Genomic DNA, 17,390 nt, shown 5'->3' on the forward strand with positions numbered 1-17,390 from the left:
TGACATTTATAATATTTTCCTCAAAGTCCCCTCAACCACCACTAACTATAAACAAAGAAAATTTATTTCAGACCACACTTCACTCCACTAGGAGAACAATTATTAAAAGGTGTAACTATTATTTTCACAAACAAGGAAATGTTGAATGCAATCTGAATCATCTGTGCTTAGAAAATTTTCCTTTTCAAGGCGTTGCTGTCTTTTCATCGCAGTAAACTAACACAACAATGGTGTGTTCACAAGTTTGTCTACGTGGATTGTCACTCGCGATGCTATTGACTACTCTAGCATTGTTTCCTCGGACAGGTGTGTATATTCATTGTTATGTTGTTTAATACTTTGGTACATTATACAAAATTGTCAAGAAATACTAAAGTTTTTGAAAGAAAAAACTAACCAAATCGTAACTTGTTTAACAAAAGCTTCGTTTCTCTTTGTAACAAATAACAGATTTTACTTTGCTCTGAGCTCTTCTTTCTCCTGCTGATCTTGACATTAGTTGATTTTCTGCTTCAGTTCTTACTTAAAGCAAGTTCACATTTTGGAATATCACCTTTTAGAATACGCTGATATTGTGACAAATATGATTTATTCGATCACAATGGCAAACTAGCAATTACACTCGAGAAATGTGCTCAGATTCAAAAAAATAAACAAGACAAAACAAGATGAAGCAACTGGTTGACTTAAAGTCAACGATGTAACTATAAGATTAAAGATAAGCTACATCAGAATAAATTGATAAATAAAACTCAAATGCTCTGAACCATACATAGAACATCAATAATGTCAAGAATGCCTTACAATAAAACTCAACGTTAAAAGGACAATATACATACTATACATATATTTTACTTACACAGAGACATACCAATACTGAAATATCTGGTCTAAAACATTCAGACGAAAGACGCTAAGATATTAATCGATTATAGGTAGAGTACTGAATTTACGATCGATGATTATTTATAAGTATCATATCCTCCCGTCAAACACACTAAATGGTTTCTCAATAAAGAGGTCAAAAATAACAAAATCCGTTGGAATTTTCCTTATATATATATATACAGATTGTCGCTTGTGGGAATTGAAGACTGACAGCCAGAATATTACAGTGGAAAACGGAGTGGAGTCCAACCTTGATTTCTTCCTCTCTGATTACCGATCTCTAAATGAAAGCATACGGATAATTGTCCAACATCAGTCGACTGATGGAGCTTTCATCACAAAATGTCAGATCCAGCACTCAGCCTCAGGATTTTGTCTGCCGATATTCGGTCCATGCGAGTGTGTGGGGGAAAGTTCGGGGTCATATCGATATCGACTGAGGATGACCTTTACACAGCAAGATGGCGGCCAGTGGATGTTCAACATTGTCAATCATGGGAAGACACTTGTTAACATCAGCGTCATTCGTCCGGCCCTGAAAATCTTCACCAACAGCCAGAGTCTGACTGTGGAAGACGGAGAGACATCAATCATCGACTTCTTTCTCAACGACTCTACAGCTGTAGACATCGGCGTGAAGATAGTTGTTCAACATAAAAAAGTTGGTGGTTTGACATTTCACCCTAAATGTCGCATACACCACTCAAAGACAGGCGGTTGTCAAATATTGTTCGGCCCGTGTGAGTGCATAGGTGAAAGGTCAGAGACATACCAATACCGATTAAAGATGATGTTTACACAACAAGATGGCGGTCTGTGGAAGTTCTACATTGTCAATCATGAGGGAACAATCGTCAACATCACAGTCATTGGTAAGTCCGCCTCCTCCACACCTAAGTAAGTTTCCTTTTTTTAACAGTCAGCTATTTAGCTTATTTGTCTGTCAAACAATAGATTGCGTTATCTTATATGTCTATACCTTTGTATGTATGTAATGTTAAGTTTGTGTGTGTGTGTTTGTGAGCGCGCGCATATATTAGTGTTTGTTTGTGCTCGATGTCTATTTGTTACTGTCTACCAGTTTACTAACATTCCAGCCATAAAAAAACTTATTGTTATTCAAGCAGGAAGCTTCACATCGTTAAAAGGTCAACAAAGTACAGAGCCTTTACAAGTGACGGTCTTGACTCCTACCATCGAAAGTTACACTCTGTCAACTTCAATCATAGTCATTTTAATCATCGCCATTGTTGTCATCTTCATCATCATAATGCTGGTCGCAGTTCCTTGTCATTCCAGAACCCATCGACCAGTCATCGGAAGAGAAGGTATGACCTTTCTTACAGTCTCTCACCTTTCTTCGCTCTTATCCCAGTTTGTGTGTGTTGTTGGGTTTTTTTTTGGTTGTTGTTTTGTTTTGTTGTTTTTTGTTTTGTTTTCTGCTGTGTTTTGTTTATTTGTTGGTATTTTTTGGGAGGGGGGATGCGGGGAGAGTCTGTTCAATACGGAGTTCGGCTTTGCAACCGCGACTCTTCCTGCCTGGCTTTTTTCTTTCGAGTGGCACAGTGGGAAAGCTTGTTTTCATTAGTGTTGTGTGGTCTGTGCTCAACTACGGTTCGACAGGAATGTCGAGTGCCGTCTGTGTCTGAGCGAGTGTTGTTGTGTTTGTGCGGACTGAGCGTTTGCGAGCGTGCATCTGGCAACTCCGGGACGGTTACCCGACATAATTACGTTTGTAGGGTTAGTAGAATTAGAAGAAAGAGCTGAAAAATAAATACAGAAACCTTAGACATATTTACGATTAGACACAAGTTCTTAGGTTTGTAGAACTACTAAATTCGCCATTGTGGCCGGACAGTCGGTACCGGAAGTTTTGGGCTGTCCATCCCTTAGGGCCTGCAACAAGGCCACAAGTGTCTTCGAGTAGTAATTTGTCTAATTATCTCGAGATTTATCACTGCTTCCTGAGCTGAGAGGACTAATTCCAGTTTCTTGTTCCTAGTGCATCGAGACCTTTTAGGTATCTGTGCACTAAATGATCGAAACACCTTTTAAAGAAATTTCGTCGTTCTCACAATCTTCATTTGTCCTTCTGATCCTTTACTCAATAAAAATATAAACAATGAAATTTGTAATATTTCCTCAAAGTCCCCTCAACCACCACTAACTATAAATAAAGGAAATTTACTTGAGACCATACTTCACTCCACGATAAGAATGATCATTAAAATGTTCGCCATTATCTTCACCAACAAGGAAATGTTGAGATTAATCTGAATCATCTGTGCTTAGAACATTGTCCTTCTCAATGCGTTGCTGTCTTTCATCGACATAAACTAGCACAACAATGGTGTGTTCACAAGTTTGTCGACGAGGATTGTCAATCGCGATGCTTTTGGTTACTTTAGCAATGTTTCCTCCGACAGGTGTGTATAATCATTATTATCGTGTTTAATACTTTGATACATTATACAAAACTGTCAAAAAATACTGAAGCCTTTGTAAGGAAAAGACTAAACAAATCATAACTTGGTGTTTGACAAAAGCTTTATTTCTCTTTGTAACAAATGTTATTTCCTTTTACAAATAATGAAATAATTTTAAAGTTTTCTTTTCACAAACGATCACTTTTTAAAAGCAATTTGCTAGCAATTACACTCGAGAAGTGTGCACAGAAGCAAAAACTAAACAAGACAAAACTAGATGAAGCAACCAGATGACTTAATGTCAACGATGTAACAATAAGATTAAAGATAAGCTACATTCGTTTCTTTATTAATAGGCAAAGAATAAATTAATAAATAAAACTCACATGCTCTTACGCACAGAATATCAATAATGTCAATAATGCTTTTCAATAACACTCAACGTTAAGAGGACAATATACATAACATACTTATATCTGAAACTGAAATATCTGGTTTAAAACCGTAGGAATAGAAATGTTAAAATATTCTTGCATTTAAAAAAGAGAATTTACGATCGAGGATGCTTTATGAGTATCACTTCTTCCCATCAAACACACTCAATGATTTTCTCACTAAAGAGATCAAAAGTGAAAACAAAATCCGTCAGAATTTTCCTTCTTGATATATATATATACAGATTGCCGCTTGTGGGAATTGAAGACTGACAGCCAGAATGTTACCATGGAAAACGGAGTGGAGTCCAACATTGATTTCTTCCTCACTGATTACCGATCTCTAAATGAAAGCATACGAATAATTGTCCTACATCGGTTAACTGAGGGAGCTTTTAAAAACAAGTGTCAGATCGAGCACTCAGCCTCAGGAGGCTGTCGGCCGACACCCGGTCCATGCCAGTGTGTGGGGGAAAGTTCGGGGTCATATCGATATCGACTGAGGATGAACTTTACAGAGCAAGATGGCGGCCAGTGGCTGTTCCATATTGTCAATCATAGGGAGATACATGTTACCATCACCGTCATTCGTGAGTTTTTCTAGAAATTGCCCCTCCTTTCTACTTTTACCTTTGTAAGTGAATGGCTCCGTCAGGCAATCTGATGATAAGACAGTTTATGGGCTTGTCTGCTTTTAATATGTTGTAAGTTATTTTGTGGAGAACCTATACGAAAACTGCAGAATATGTGTTTGTTTGTTTGTGTGTGTGTGTGTGTGTGCGGGGTGTATGGTGAATAGTAACAAGTCAGAAAAAGAAAACTAGAGACATAAAAAAGAGAGATTATATATACATATACCGTACACATAATTACGTTTGTTGGTTTTGTAGGTTTTGTAGAATTATTTCATTTATCAGTGTTTGTCCTTATTCTATTTAACTGTCACGTAACAGCACGTCCGGCCTTGACAATCTTCACCAACAGCCAGAGTCTGACTGTGGAAGACGGAGAGACATCAATCATCGACTTCTTTCTCAATGACTCTACAGCTGTAGACATCGGCGTGAAGATAGTTGTTCAACATAAAAAAGTTAGTGGTGTCACATTTGACCCTAAATGTCGCATACACCACTCAAAGACAGGCGGTTGTCAAATATTGTTCGGCCCGTGTGAGTGCATAGGTGAAAGGTCAAAGACATACCAATACCAATTGAGGATGATGTTTACACAACAAGATGGCGGTCTGTGGAAGTTCGACATTGTCAGTCATGAGGGGACGATTATTAACATCACTGTCATTGGTAAGTCTACCTGCTCCACATCTTAGTCTCATTCCTCTTCTTAACTATCAGCTATTTATTTATTTTTGTCTCTCCACCAATAGATACCTCTATCTCACATATCTCATTTATCTACCTGTGTATATATGTAACGTAGGTGTGCGCGCTGATGTGCTTAGATATCCGTGTTTGTGTTCTATGTCTGTTTATTACTGTCTACGAGTTTACTCCCGTTCCTGTCATAAAAATCTTATCGTTATTCTAACAGAAAGCATCACTTCGTCACAAGCTCACCAAAGTACAGAGCCTGCACAAGTGACGGGTCTGACCTCTACCATCGAAAGCTACAGTCTGTCAACTACAACCATAGTCATTTTAATCATCACCGTTATTGTCATCATCATCATCATATCGTTGATCGCAGTTCGTTGTCATTCCAGGACACATCGGCCAGTCATTGGAAGAGCAGGTATGACCTCTTACTCACAGTCTCTCACTTTTCTTTGCTTTTATCCCTGTTTTTTTTTTGTTTGTTTGTTTGTTTGTTTTTGTTTGCTTGTCTGTTATTGTTGTTTGTTTGTTTGCTTGGGTTTTTGTGTGTGTGGTTTTTTTTTTTGGTTGTTTTTTTCGGAGGGAGTCTGTTCAAAGCGGGGTTTTGTTTTGCAACCGCGACTCTTCCTGCCTGTCATTCTGCTGTCAAGTGGCACAGTGGGAAAGCTTGTGACAACTGTTAATCGTCTTGTCAATTGTTTTACAACACGTGAGGCCGGAAGTGAGTGGACATTTTGCTCGAACTGAGAAGAATTCCCGCATTATTCGCTCATTAATAATTACAAGCTTTTCTGTTGTTTTTTTTAAATATTTTATCCCGGATTAATAAAGTATTGTCCTCACAATCAACTAACAAAAATGATGATGATGATTGATGATGATGATGATGATGATGATGATGATGATGATGATGATGATGATGATGATGATGATGATGATGATGATGATGATGATGATGATGATGATGATGATGATGATGATGATGATGATGATTATGTTTTTTTGTTGGTATATATCGTGTCAAAAATGTTAAAATCTCATTGATTAAAAACAACTGAATTTCCCAGATAATTCCGATATGTGGGTGAGGTAAACAATCGTAGCAATATCTAGTAAATTAGTTTAATCACTCGAGAAGTTTTAGAAAGAACAGATGACTACGCTGACAGGAAGTCCCTCAGAGGAAGAGTATGAGGATACTGGCTGGATGGAACAAGTTCAGTGCGAAGTGCAAAGTTCAATGACCACTACATCACGTGACGTGCAGTCAGCTTACCATCTGGAGCAAACTACTGAAACAAGTGGTACGTATTTTACAAAAGGTAGTAAGTCTAAATCAATACCATTTTTATTATCCAGATATTTATCGTCGCCATCACTTTGTTTGCAGAGATATTTTCGGGTTCTTTAAAGGAGGAGGAGACTATTGACTTCAGAAAGTCTGTCGAGACTGACGCCGACTCCGTAACCTCGACGGCCACAGCCCCAGCAACACCAGAACTACCACCGAGGCTGTACACATGATGTTTAACATTTAACTTGGTGTCTGGAAATCTTCTAAGATCTGAATGTAATTAACAATTACAAATTGCACTCTTACTGTTTTCAGCTGGATGCACTGACTCCTAAATGGTGATTTTGTGTGTGTGTGTGTGTCAACTTTGTTACAGTATTCATGCCAAACTGCAATTTTATTTAATTAATCTTTTTTATGCACGCATGTTTGAATAGCATGCATCTTAATTTTAACTCGCTTTATATTTTCCAGACTAATGGTAGGTAGCTAAATCGCTTCTGACAATGTAATTTTTCTTGCATATTCACACCAATTCAGGAGTGTAGTAATAAAGACAATTCCAGATAAATATTATGACAATTCTGATCCTCTCAGACATGTTTGTTGTTCTCGACAGCTTCTGTGTGTATGTCTGTTACAAAGTGCTAGTTTGACATTAAAGATTAAAATAGCTTTAAGATTAAGATCAGGTTGAGGGCAAGACCTTACATTAGCGATATGATTAAAATTTTGATGTAAATATTTGTTCTGAACAAAATGACTTCGAAGACAAAATAATCGAAGTCAAGTTTTGTCACGCAGGAAAGCTGATTTTAATTAGCTTATCTGTGCAAAAACAAAGCAAAATACTTCGCAGCTTTTAGTTAGGTTATAACACAACATGAATATTAACAAGAATAATGTCCGTCATGCCTTTAAATCCAGACTGATTCAAACCACTTGTAGTATTAATGTCTTTCCGATCTGTCATTAGGCCTTGAGTGGGACTGTATGGTAAAATCACCACTGTATTATTCATAATCTATTGATAACACATTAAATTTCACATTATTTATTTTATTTTAATTATTATTTTTTCCAAATTAGCTCCCATATTTCGATTGTTCATTCGCTATCAGAGTGTCACCTTGATCTTCAAGTGAATTATGGCAACATAATAGAGTAATCCCCCATCACTAATATTATTACTTGCCTGCACATTCTCCTATTTAGTGTCATAATTATTCGTTTAATGACATCTACTCCACCATCTTTCGCACCTAAATATCACTAGAAGCAACTTTGTTTCAGTCTTAATTCAGCGCTAAATAGGAAAAAAATCATTAACGACTGATTTTTGCTTAAATCGAGTGTGACTAAAACTGTTCAGTACTGTACAAATTTGAGAATAAGTATACTGTGATGAGACCCTTATTCATAAAGGACGCTTCTTAAAATCAAGGAAATATTTAGTTCAGTCTCTAATCTTATTTCCCTGCGATTTCTTCTTCTTGCTGATTAAAACCGTCTTAGGTTTACAATTAACTTAGATGATGGGGCTGGTGTTCAGTCTGTTTGCTACTTTCCCATCGCCATTAACATGAATTTCATTTTCTTAGAATATGTAGGAAACATGTTTTCAGTTCACAGCTTTTATTATATGGTCACTTGCTTTACATGTGTGTTTATATTTGTTTCTTGTTGTGTGTCACAGCTTAGTTAAATGATGAAAATTGCAACTTACAGAAAAAATGCAAGCATAATAAAATAGTATGACTACACATATAACCACTTAAAATTATCTCACTGATACCAGTAAATAAATAATCCATACAGATGAAAACACCTTTAGATAACGTTTCTCAATTCGGACTAACTACAGACATACTACTCTTCAGCAACAGAGAATCTTTCTGAAGTTTGAAGAACTGTAAGAGTCTTCAGCTTTTTATTTCCTTGTATCAACAGTGTCAGCCAGGAAGACAAACAGGAAGACTTGTTAATCTGAGAAACGGAGAACAGGCGAATACTGTTCAGGAGTATAAATATTTATCTTTACGCAGATACATAAAAATGTTACAAAAAACCTTTTTTTTATAGATTCACATCTTATGGTTCAAGGGGAAACATGTAAAAAAACTTCCCGCTTGCTATTAGTTAATATACTTTTAACGTTTCTATTTTCTATTTAAATACAAAAATGACCGCTAATAATGAAAGTTTTAGTCAACGAATGAACAAATCTGTAATTAAATCAAGCTGAGGCAAAAACGAAGCGCAATGTCAACCTACGAATCGTGTGGAGGAAGAGTGGGCGAGACTGGTGTTTATGCCAAGCCAGTAACTAGGTCTATATCACGGGAAGGCAACCAGCGCTGTAAACAGATGCCACATGAGGAGAAAGAACAGCGTGCCCGAGACGAGAGTTGAACCCAGGACACCCATCCTTCACTGTATGGGTGATAGGCGCTAACCGTTGCGCCACCGGACCGCCTTGGTGCTCTGTGTGTTCTCCTGTGTATACACCATTTAAAAGCAATGCCTTCTAGGTATAAATATCTGAAAAGATTTGTGACAACTGTGTCGATATGCATCTTTACTTTTTTGGAAGGTAAGTAATAATTTCCGACTTCCAATGTTCAGGACAGTAAGAACTGTCGATGGAGAAGGTGTGCGCTGATAAATAATAAAAACACTATAAAAATAAAGCATCAAAACTACGTAGAAATGAAATTTGTAAATATTCGTACCAAGGAAATTTCTCACTAACAACAGTACTTTTAGTGTAATCTCAATAGTTTGTCTTTGTGAGGTTTTTTTTTGTACTTATTAAAATCGTCTACAGGTTTGTGATTGAGACAGACGATGGTGCTAATGATAGCAGGTTGACTGTCTTCTCGTCTCAGTGTATTTACTTCCTTAAAACGCACCAAATGGTTTCCTCAATAAATAAGTCAAAAACAACGACTAAATCCGTTAGTATTTTGCTTTTTTTTTTTTTTTTTTTTTTTTTTTTTTTTTGTTGATACAGATTGTCGCGCGTGGAAAGTGCAGACTGTCAGCCATGATATTAATGTGGAAAACGGAGTGGAGTCCAACATTGATTTCTTCCTCACTGATTACCGATCTCTGAATGGTAGTATACGGATAATTGTCCAACATCGGTCAAGTAATGGAAGTTTTAGCAAAAAGTGTCGGATTGATCACTCAGACACAGGAGTCTGTCAGCCGACACTCGGTCCATGCGAGTGTGTGGGTGAAAGTTCAGGATCATATCGATATCGACTGAGGATGACCTTTAGAGAGCCAGATGGCGGCCAGTGGGTGTTCACCACTGGCAACAATGAGGAGATGTTTGTTAACATTACAGTCATTCGTGAGTCATTCTTGTTTCTCCTTTCTTAATTTTTACTTACTCTTTAGGTGTTTGTGTTTGAGTTAGTGGTTCTTGATAGTATATCTGTCGACAGTTCTCTACCATATGTTTGTTGCTTGTGTCTGTGTGCGTAAAGGTATGTGTGTATATGTGTGTGTTTCAGTTGTGTGGGTGTGTATATTTGTGGTACTGTCCTTAAGGAGATGTGTATACTTAACATGCAAAAGGACAAATAGAAAGAAATAAAGAGACAGGCCAAAGCCATATTTGTCACAAAAGTTTGTGAAAATTATAAAATTTATAAAATTGCAAATTTGTAAGAAATCTTTCAACTGTTTTGTAACAGCACGTCGTGCCTTTAAAATCTACACCAAAAGCAAGAGTATAACTGTTGAAAACGGACTGAAATCGAATGTCGACTTCTTTCTCAATGATTCTACAGCTGTAGATATCGGTGTGAGGATAGTTGTTCAACATCAAAACGTTGGTGGTGTGACATTTGACCCTAAATGTCACATACACCACTCAAAGACAGGCGGATGTCAAATCTTATTTGGCCCGTGTGAGTGCATAGGTGAAAGGTCAGAGACATATCAATACCGATTGAGGATGGTCTTTACACAACAAGATGGCGGTCTGTGGAAGTTTGACATTGTCAGTCACGAGGGGACAATTGTTAACATCACAGTCATTGGTAAGTCTACCTGCTCACACCCGAGTCTGATTGCTCTATCCTTAACTGTCAGATTGTCTTTCCGACCATTGATGAATCTATTTCATACGTGAGTACTTTTACACATGCACATACCTTCATGCTAATGTGTTCAGTCGCATTTTTTATAATTAAACTTTTATTAACAACACTTTGTTACAAGGTCAACAGAGTACAGAACGACCAGAAGTGAAGGGGTTAACACCAGTCATTTCGGTCATCACCGTTATTGCCATTCTCATCATCATATCGTTGGTCGCAGTCCTCCGGTGTCGTGCCAGGTCAGAACACACTCTCGAGGGCGAAGCAGGTATGACATTTTTGGGGTCACCAACCGATTCCTTACGGTTTCTTTTTCTTTCATCACAAAATCCTTGATTAGCTATCGACTCGCAACCTCGTTGTTTTGTAGGTCTGTTAAGCTTTGCGGTTTGTAACGATACCTACTACTGTTGTTGTTGTTGTTGTTGTTGTTGTTGTTGTTGTTGTTGTTGTTGTTGTTGTTGTTGTTGTTGTTGTTACAATAATTATTATTATTCATAACTTATCTTTCGAACCTTTGCAGCACAGATGAATGAAATAACAGAAATTAATTCCATGGACTGTCAACTGTATCATATTCTTGATAAAGTGGAATACGTCGACCACGTAACGCAGACTTTAAGAGAATCTTTGTCACGTGACGGACAGTCAGCTGACCGCCTTGGTCAATCCACTGATGTGGGTGACGTTCAGCTCTACACTGTGGTAGAAATGCTTCAATAACTCTCATTTGGTAGGGTGGGTAGTGTTTCAGTTTCTTCTACTTATATCGAGAACCAGATGTAAAAAATACATCATTTTTCCTTATAATTTGTCATATCTTTCTGCGTGTGTGTGTGTGTGGCATCTGACATGTCAAAATACGGAAATAAACTAGATATTTGTTTCGGTTTATTTTAGACAGGTCAAAACATTTATAGTAAAGCCATGGCGTTGTCATCGATTTCAAACATCAGGAAGTAAGAAAGGGCAAAGGTCGAACAACTTCTGTGAAGTCACGTCGTCTGCTTTGGTCAGGTGACACCAACATCGTAAACCTCACTATAAATAGAACTTCTAATATCTTATATTGTCAAGTCCCTCCCCCTAGCCATGCCCTATTTGTAAACACTAACCTTAAACCTTCTAAACATCAAGGACCTTTGTTGACGTGTGTCATGGGATTTAGCGTGTGAAATGTTTATCAGATCTTCCATTGGACGGCCTGTACATTCCTCAACTTTAATCATCCAATTTTTTTTCTGTTTACCTCTAGTCACACTTTCTTTCTGTCCTTGGAAGATGTCTTCGTTATGGTGTAATAGTACAGTGGGGTAAGGAATTTTACACTGAGCTGTACTCTGTTCATGAAAATGTCTTCTTATAACACAATCCACTTTGATTAGCAGACCTCCAACTAATATAAGACATGACCACTTTCTAAGCTGGCAGGACGATTTTTGCGCACTGTCTAAACAATCAGAAAATATTCCGAGATTTTACAATGGTCTCAAAGTTTCTTTTTCTCATCCTTCACTCAATAATATTAATATAGAAACATCAAGTCTGTGACATTTTTCTTTAAAGTCCTCCAAACTAATACGATCCCTCTGAATATTGTAGCCGGAATGAAATGTGTTTCAGACCATATTTGACACCACATCAAGAGCAAAGGATTCAAACTAAGCCGAAATTTAATTTGTGTGGACATTTCTCACAAACAGGGAAATTTTTAATATAATCTTAATCATCTTACAAAGGATAATTTTCCTTTTAACTAATTTAAAAGACCTCGAGGTGCGTGAATAAGACGACGATGCTAAAGGCTCACAGAGTTGCTGTCTTGTCATCGCCAGAAACTAACACAACCATGCTTTGTCTAAAAATTTGTCGGCGACGATTTTCAATCGCGATGCTATTGACTAGTTTAGTGGTTTTTCCTTGGACAGGTGGGTATAATCATTGTAATGATAGCTAATACCTTGATACATCGCACGATATTGTCAAGAAATAATGAAACTTTTCTAACTGAGAGACTTCACAAATCGTAACTTGTTGTTTAACAAAATAAATCATTTTAACGATGTAAATATTGCTACTTGTATACAAATAATACATGTTGTTTTCAGGTCAGGGTACTTTTGCAGACTTAAACGTGTTATTGAAAGCCGAACGAATAAAGTCAGTCCAGTCAATAGATGTAAATAAGCAACAACAAAATGTATGGTTAAAGAGCTATACAAGAGAAGTGTTCTCCGATAGAACAATACTGTACACAAGCCAAAACAAGGGAAGCAGCCAGTTCACTTAATGTTTGAAATATAACCAAAAGATTGAAGATGAGCTGCAGTTGTTTCTGAACTGTTTTGAACATAATAAAGTGAGATTTACAACTCGCATGGCCTTAGTCATTGGATATGAATGATGTCAATGATGTTCTTTTTAGAAACACTCAACGACAAAAGAAAATGACAAAATACATAATGAACTTATATCACACCTGGCTGTGTGGTATAAAACCTAGGGACTAGAAATATTTAATATGTTTATGTGTGATACAGAATAAATGATCGATGATGCCTTCTAAGTTAAACTTCCTCCCTTGAAACTCATCAAAGAATTTCACTAAAAAAGAAATCAAGAAAAAAAAAAAAAAAAAAAAAAAAAAAACAACAAACCGAAATTCATAAGTATTTTACTTCAATTTTTTAATAGATTGTCGCACGTGGAAAGTGCAGACCGACAGCCATGATATTACTGTGGAAAAGGGAGTGGAGTCCAGCATTGATTTCTACCTCTCTGATTATCGATCTCTGAATGTTAGTCTACAACTAATTGTCCAACATCAGTCGACTGATCGGCCTTTCGGCAAAAAATGTCAGATCGAGCACTCAGCCTCAGAAGTTTGTCACCCGACACTCGGTCCATGTGAGTGTATGGGTGAAAGTTCAGGGTCATATCGATATCGACTGAGGATGACCTTTACACAGCAAGATGGCGGCCAGTGGCTGTTCCAGATTGTTAACCATGGGACGACACGTGTTAACATCACCGTCATTCGTGAGTCTTTCTAGAAATGTTACCTTCTTTATACTTTTCCTCTGTATGTCTGGGTGAATAGGCTGTGTCCACGGTTTTTAAATTTTGTTTTTATATAAATTGGTCATTTTTGTAGATTCTTTTACGATAACTAAAGTTCTTTTTTCTGTGTGTTTTGTACTTATATGTATATAAGTAACACGAGAAAACTAGGTAACAAAAAAAAAAAAGAGAGCTTACAAAGAAATGTAGAAACCGTAGACATATTTACGTTTGGACACAATTTATTAGGTTTATATAATTCCTAAATTAGTCAGTTTGTCCTTTTCCTATTTAACTGTCGGTCCTTGACTCTGTTTCCTCTAATTTGCTGTCAGCCATTTGTCTCTCAACCAATAGGTCGCTTTATCTCATATGTCTTAACCTTTGTATTTATGTAGTGTGTGTGTTTTCTTGAATGCATATCCGGGTTTGTTTGTTTGTGTTCCATGTCTATTTGTCACTGTGTACGACTTCACTTCCTTTCCCGTTATAAAGAGCTTTTGTTTTTAACAGAAAGCATCACTTCATCACAAGATCACCAAAGTACAGAGCCTGCACAAGTGACTGGTCTAACCCCTATCTCGAAAGGCTACACTCTGTCAACTACAACCCTATTCTTTTAAATATCGTTATTGTCTTCTTCCATCATCATATCCTTGGTCGCAGTTTTCCGTTGTCATTCCATACCCATCGCCTTCCTGGGTAAGGCAGTTATGGGTTCTTTCTAAGTCTCTCACTTTGTTTTCTTTTTATCACTAACTCCTGTTTTGAAAGTTCTGTCGAAACGCGGAGTTCGATTTTAAACCACGAATTTAGCTCTTCCTGTCTGGCTTTTGTAGTTCAAGTGGCCTCAGTGGGAAAGTGTGTCACAAGACATGACAGCTTAATCGTTTTGTCAGTTGTTTTAAAACACCAAAGGCCGTAAGTGAGTGAACACTTTCACGAAATTTAAAGAATTCACAGCTTATTCGCTTATTATTTATACTCTGCTTGATTTTATATATTTTATTCAGGATTAACAAAGTAATGCCATTACAATCAGCCTATAGAACAGATAATGATTATAAATTATGTTATTCGAAATTTACAAGAAATATCATGTCAAAAGTATGTTAAATCTCATCTACTTAAAACAAAGATGTTTGGGTGAGGTAACCAATCATAAGAAATGATATAATACATTTTATTTGCTCGAGAAATTCTATAGAACAGATGATTACGATGACAGAAGTCGTCAGAGAAATGCATCAGTATGATGATTCTGGACGATGCGAACAAGTCAGTGTGAAGTTTCAGAGTTTCAATACCTCATATCAGTGTTGAACCATGCAGTCAGCCTCACCCTCGTGATGCTAACTACTGAAGCACTTGGCACACATTTGACAAAAGATAGTAAGTTGTTTCTGTTAGCCAAGGTAGAAGTCACTTTAGTCGAATGGTCTTCAGGCGTAGAAACACTCTCACCGATGACTCAGAAGCTATTTACTAGAAAGAGGAACTTTGTGTTCATATATTTATCCTCAGTTTAAGATAAATGTTTACAATAAGGGTGTGGGTAAGAGGAACAGTATAAGTATTTTAAAAATTAGAAGCAGACGACTTCACTCCACTCAATATTTTTATAACTATACTCCGTCATTTTTATAACTATACTCCGTCATTTTATAACTATACTCCGTCATCTGTGGGACCCCGGGGTGGGATGCGCTAGCAAGCATTGCAAGAATAGGGTCCCTGGCCATCCAGCAGGCATGTCGTTTAAGAGCGACTAAGTGACACCTCACTAGAGGTAAAATAGGTTGGTTGTGGTAGGGCTAACAACACCCCACCATGTAAAAAAAAATCCTGTTACAGAAACTATAAACCAGAGAACTCGTCACAGATGGCGAAGGTAATGAATTCACACAGGAGACTGGACTAATGGACGGACGACAGCCAAACCGAAGGAAGTTGGCGCCCGACAGCGGATTTACTGAAGCCGAGGCAGCGAAGTTGAGGGGTGGGGTGCTGGAACGTCCAGACCTGTACCAGACTGCAGGATGCTCCAAATTAGTCAAGGAGTTTGACAACTACAACTTGGACATCCTGGAGTCAGTTGAGGTCAGATGGACCGGCACGGGTAAAGAGGGAGAGACTAGCGTCAGGACATACCCATCTTGTTCTCAGGAAGATCAGACGCTCAGCACTCTGAAGGAGCTCTACTCCTTCAACAGCAGAAACGGAAAAGGCAACTGCTGAATGGAAGCCTTATGACCCAGGCTTTTTTGGAGCAAGATTCCATTCCAAGTGTCCACCAAGCTGTTATGCTAGCCTGCTATGCTACCAAATGATGACTCTGAAGGCAGAAGACAAGGATGCTTTTTACGAATTCAGCTCCAGCGGCCTCAGAAAGCGTTCCAGCCACGACATGTTGCTCATCATCGGCGATCTCAATGCCAAGGTGGGAAGTGACAACACCTGCAGGAGCATGTCTTGGCAAACATGGAATCGGAAGCCATCAATGACAACGGAGAGAGACTGGCAGACTTTTGTGAAGAAAACAACCTACTGATTGGAGGCACACTCTTCCCACACAAAGACATCACAAGGCAACATGGACATCACCAGATGGATCACAAGAAACCAGATAGACCATGTCATCATCAACCGAAAATGGAGGAGCTCACTTCAGATGTTAGAGCCTACAGAGGAGCAGACATTGCCAGTGACCACGACTCTTGATAGCCACAGTTTCTCTGAAGCTGCGTCGATCACGAGGAAACAGGCACGTCAGCAGAGCAGTGGACTCCGGCAACTAAAAAATCCAGCCACCGTATAAGGCCTTTGCTATGGAAGTAAGAAGCAGGTTCAGCACTAGGAGACAACAAGAGATGACTTAGACCGACTTCAATCGATCTTACAGGAATCAGGAGAAAATATGGCTTTCCAACGGAAAAAGAAGAACAGTGGATCAGAGAAGAGACATGAGAAGATAGAAGAGGAGAAAGTCCAGCCAAACAAAGAATCAACAGCACCAGATCTGAACGCTGAAGGAAAACACAGACAAAGATATGCAAAACTGAACAAAGAGGTAAAGAGGATGACAAACCGACAAAAGATATCACATGAGAAACTGCAGTGAAGCGAAATGCAGCAAGTAAAAATGACGCCTGAGACCACTGTACAAGATAAACAAACGCTAATACAACGGGTTTAAGAACAGTGATGTGGCCAGTGAAAGACGGTGAACGGTAATGTTTCGTCGAGGGAGAGCAGAAAACTCAGCGCTGGAGGGAGCATTTTTAGTCAGTTCTGACAGACCAGATATTCCCCCTCAGCTTGCAGACATCCAGCCAGCAGCTATAGACTTGACATCTGCCACAGACCCACCAAGCCTGGAAGAAGTGACAGCAGCATAAGACAAGAAGAGTGGCAAAGCACAGGGGCAGATGGGAGAATAACAGCAAGAGATGTGAAAGCGAGATTAAATGTGACACTCCCAAGCCTGACTGAATCTTCAGGCAAATTTGGGAATCAGGCGCAGGTTATCCACTGTTGCGTGGAAACAGGGTCATCTTCAAGTTACCCAAGAAAGGAGATACTTGGAGACTGCAATAATTGGAGGGGCATAACATTCTTTCCCTCAGCCGGCAAGTCTTCGACAAGATTGTTTTGTCAGACTGACGGCACTCTTAGAGAAAGGACCTCCGAGAGGCTCCCCTTTATAAATTATTCAGCAAGTCCCGTTAGGATTTCGACTCCCTGATGGTGCTAATCCTGCTCCTGTATAATGCCGAATACTATCTTCTTCTGTCACGAACAGAATTTTTATCTGGAGCTCCTTAGTCTGGCAAACGCAAATGGAA

At 38.3% G+C, this 17,390-nt stretch overlaps 2 protein-coding genes across 9 annotated transcripts; both read left to right on the top strand.

Annotated features, from left to right (window-relative positions):
• The first annotated feature begins 2,341 nt into the window (after window positions 1-2,341).
• Window positions 2,342-6,962, top strand: LOC112576090. Of its 2 annotated transcripts, XM_025258341.1 has the most exons (6): window positions 2,344-3,314; window positions 3,994-4,338; window positions 4,702-5,049; window positions 5,297-5,497; window positions 6,249-6,383; window positions 6,470-6,962. In XM_025258341.1, the coding sequence occupies exons 1-6, from the start codon at window positions 3,236-3,238 to the stop codon at window positions 6,601-6,603; spliced, it is 1,242 nt and encodes a 413-aa protein (XP_025114126.1). In that variant the 5' UTR covers window positions 2,344-3,235; the 3' UTR covers window positions 6,604-6,962. The 2 variants fall into 2 exon arrangements, with proteins under 2 accessions (XP_025114125.1, XP_025114126.1); XM_025258340.1 differs by lacking the exons at window positions 6,249-6,383; window positions 6,470-6,962 and having other exon boundaries at window positions 2,342-3,314; window positions 5,297-5,963.
• A 1,232-nt stretch (window positions 6,963-8,194) lies between these two features.
• LOC112576091 lies at window positions 8,195-14,173 on the top strand. Of its 7 annotated transcripts, XR_003101748.1 has the most exons (9): window positions 8,204-8,966; window positions 9,387-9,731; window positions 10,078-10,425; window positions 10,607-10,753; window positions 11,009-11,223; window positions 11,386-11,502; window positions 11,741-11,798; window positions 13,180-13,524; window positions 14,059-14,173. XR_003101748.1 is itself a non-coding variant. In XM_025258342.1 (5 exons), the coding sequence occupies exons 1-5, from the start codon at window positions 8,894-8,896 to the stop codon at window positions 11,206-11,208; spliced, it is 1,113 nt and encodes a 370-aa protein (XP_025114127.1). In that variant the 5' UTR covers window positions 8,204-8,893; the 3' UTR covers window positions 11,209-11,374. The 7 variants fall into 7 exon arrangements, 1 of the variants encoding a protein (XP_025114127.1); XR_003101752.1 differs by lacking the exon at window positions 11,741-11,798 and having other exon boundaries at window positions 8,195-8,966; window positions 11,014-11,223; XR_003101749.1 differs by lacking the exon at window positions 11,741-11,798 and having other exon boundaries at window positions 8,203-8,966; window positions 11,390-11,502.
• The last annotated feature ends 3,217 nt before the right edge of the window (window positions 14,174-17,390 follow it).

The sequence above is a fragment of the Pomacea canaliculata genome, linkage group LG11, assembly GCF_003073045.1.
Source record: "Pomacea canaliculata isolate SZHN2017 linkage group LG11, ASM307304v1, whole genome shotgun sequence".
Taxonomy (NCBI): domain Eukaryota; kingdom Metazoa; phylum Mollusca; class Gastropoda; order Architaenioglossa; family Ampullariidae; genus Pomacea; species Pomacea canaliculata.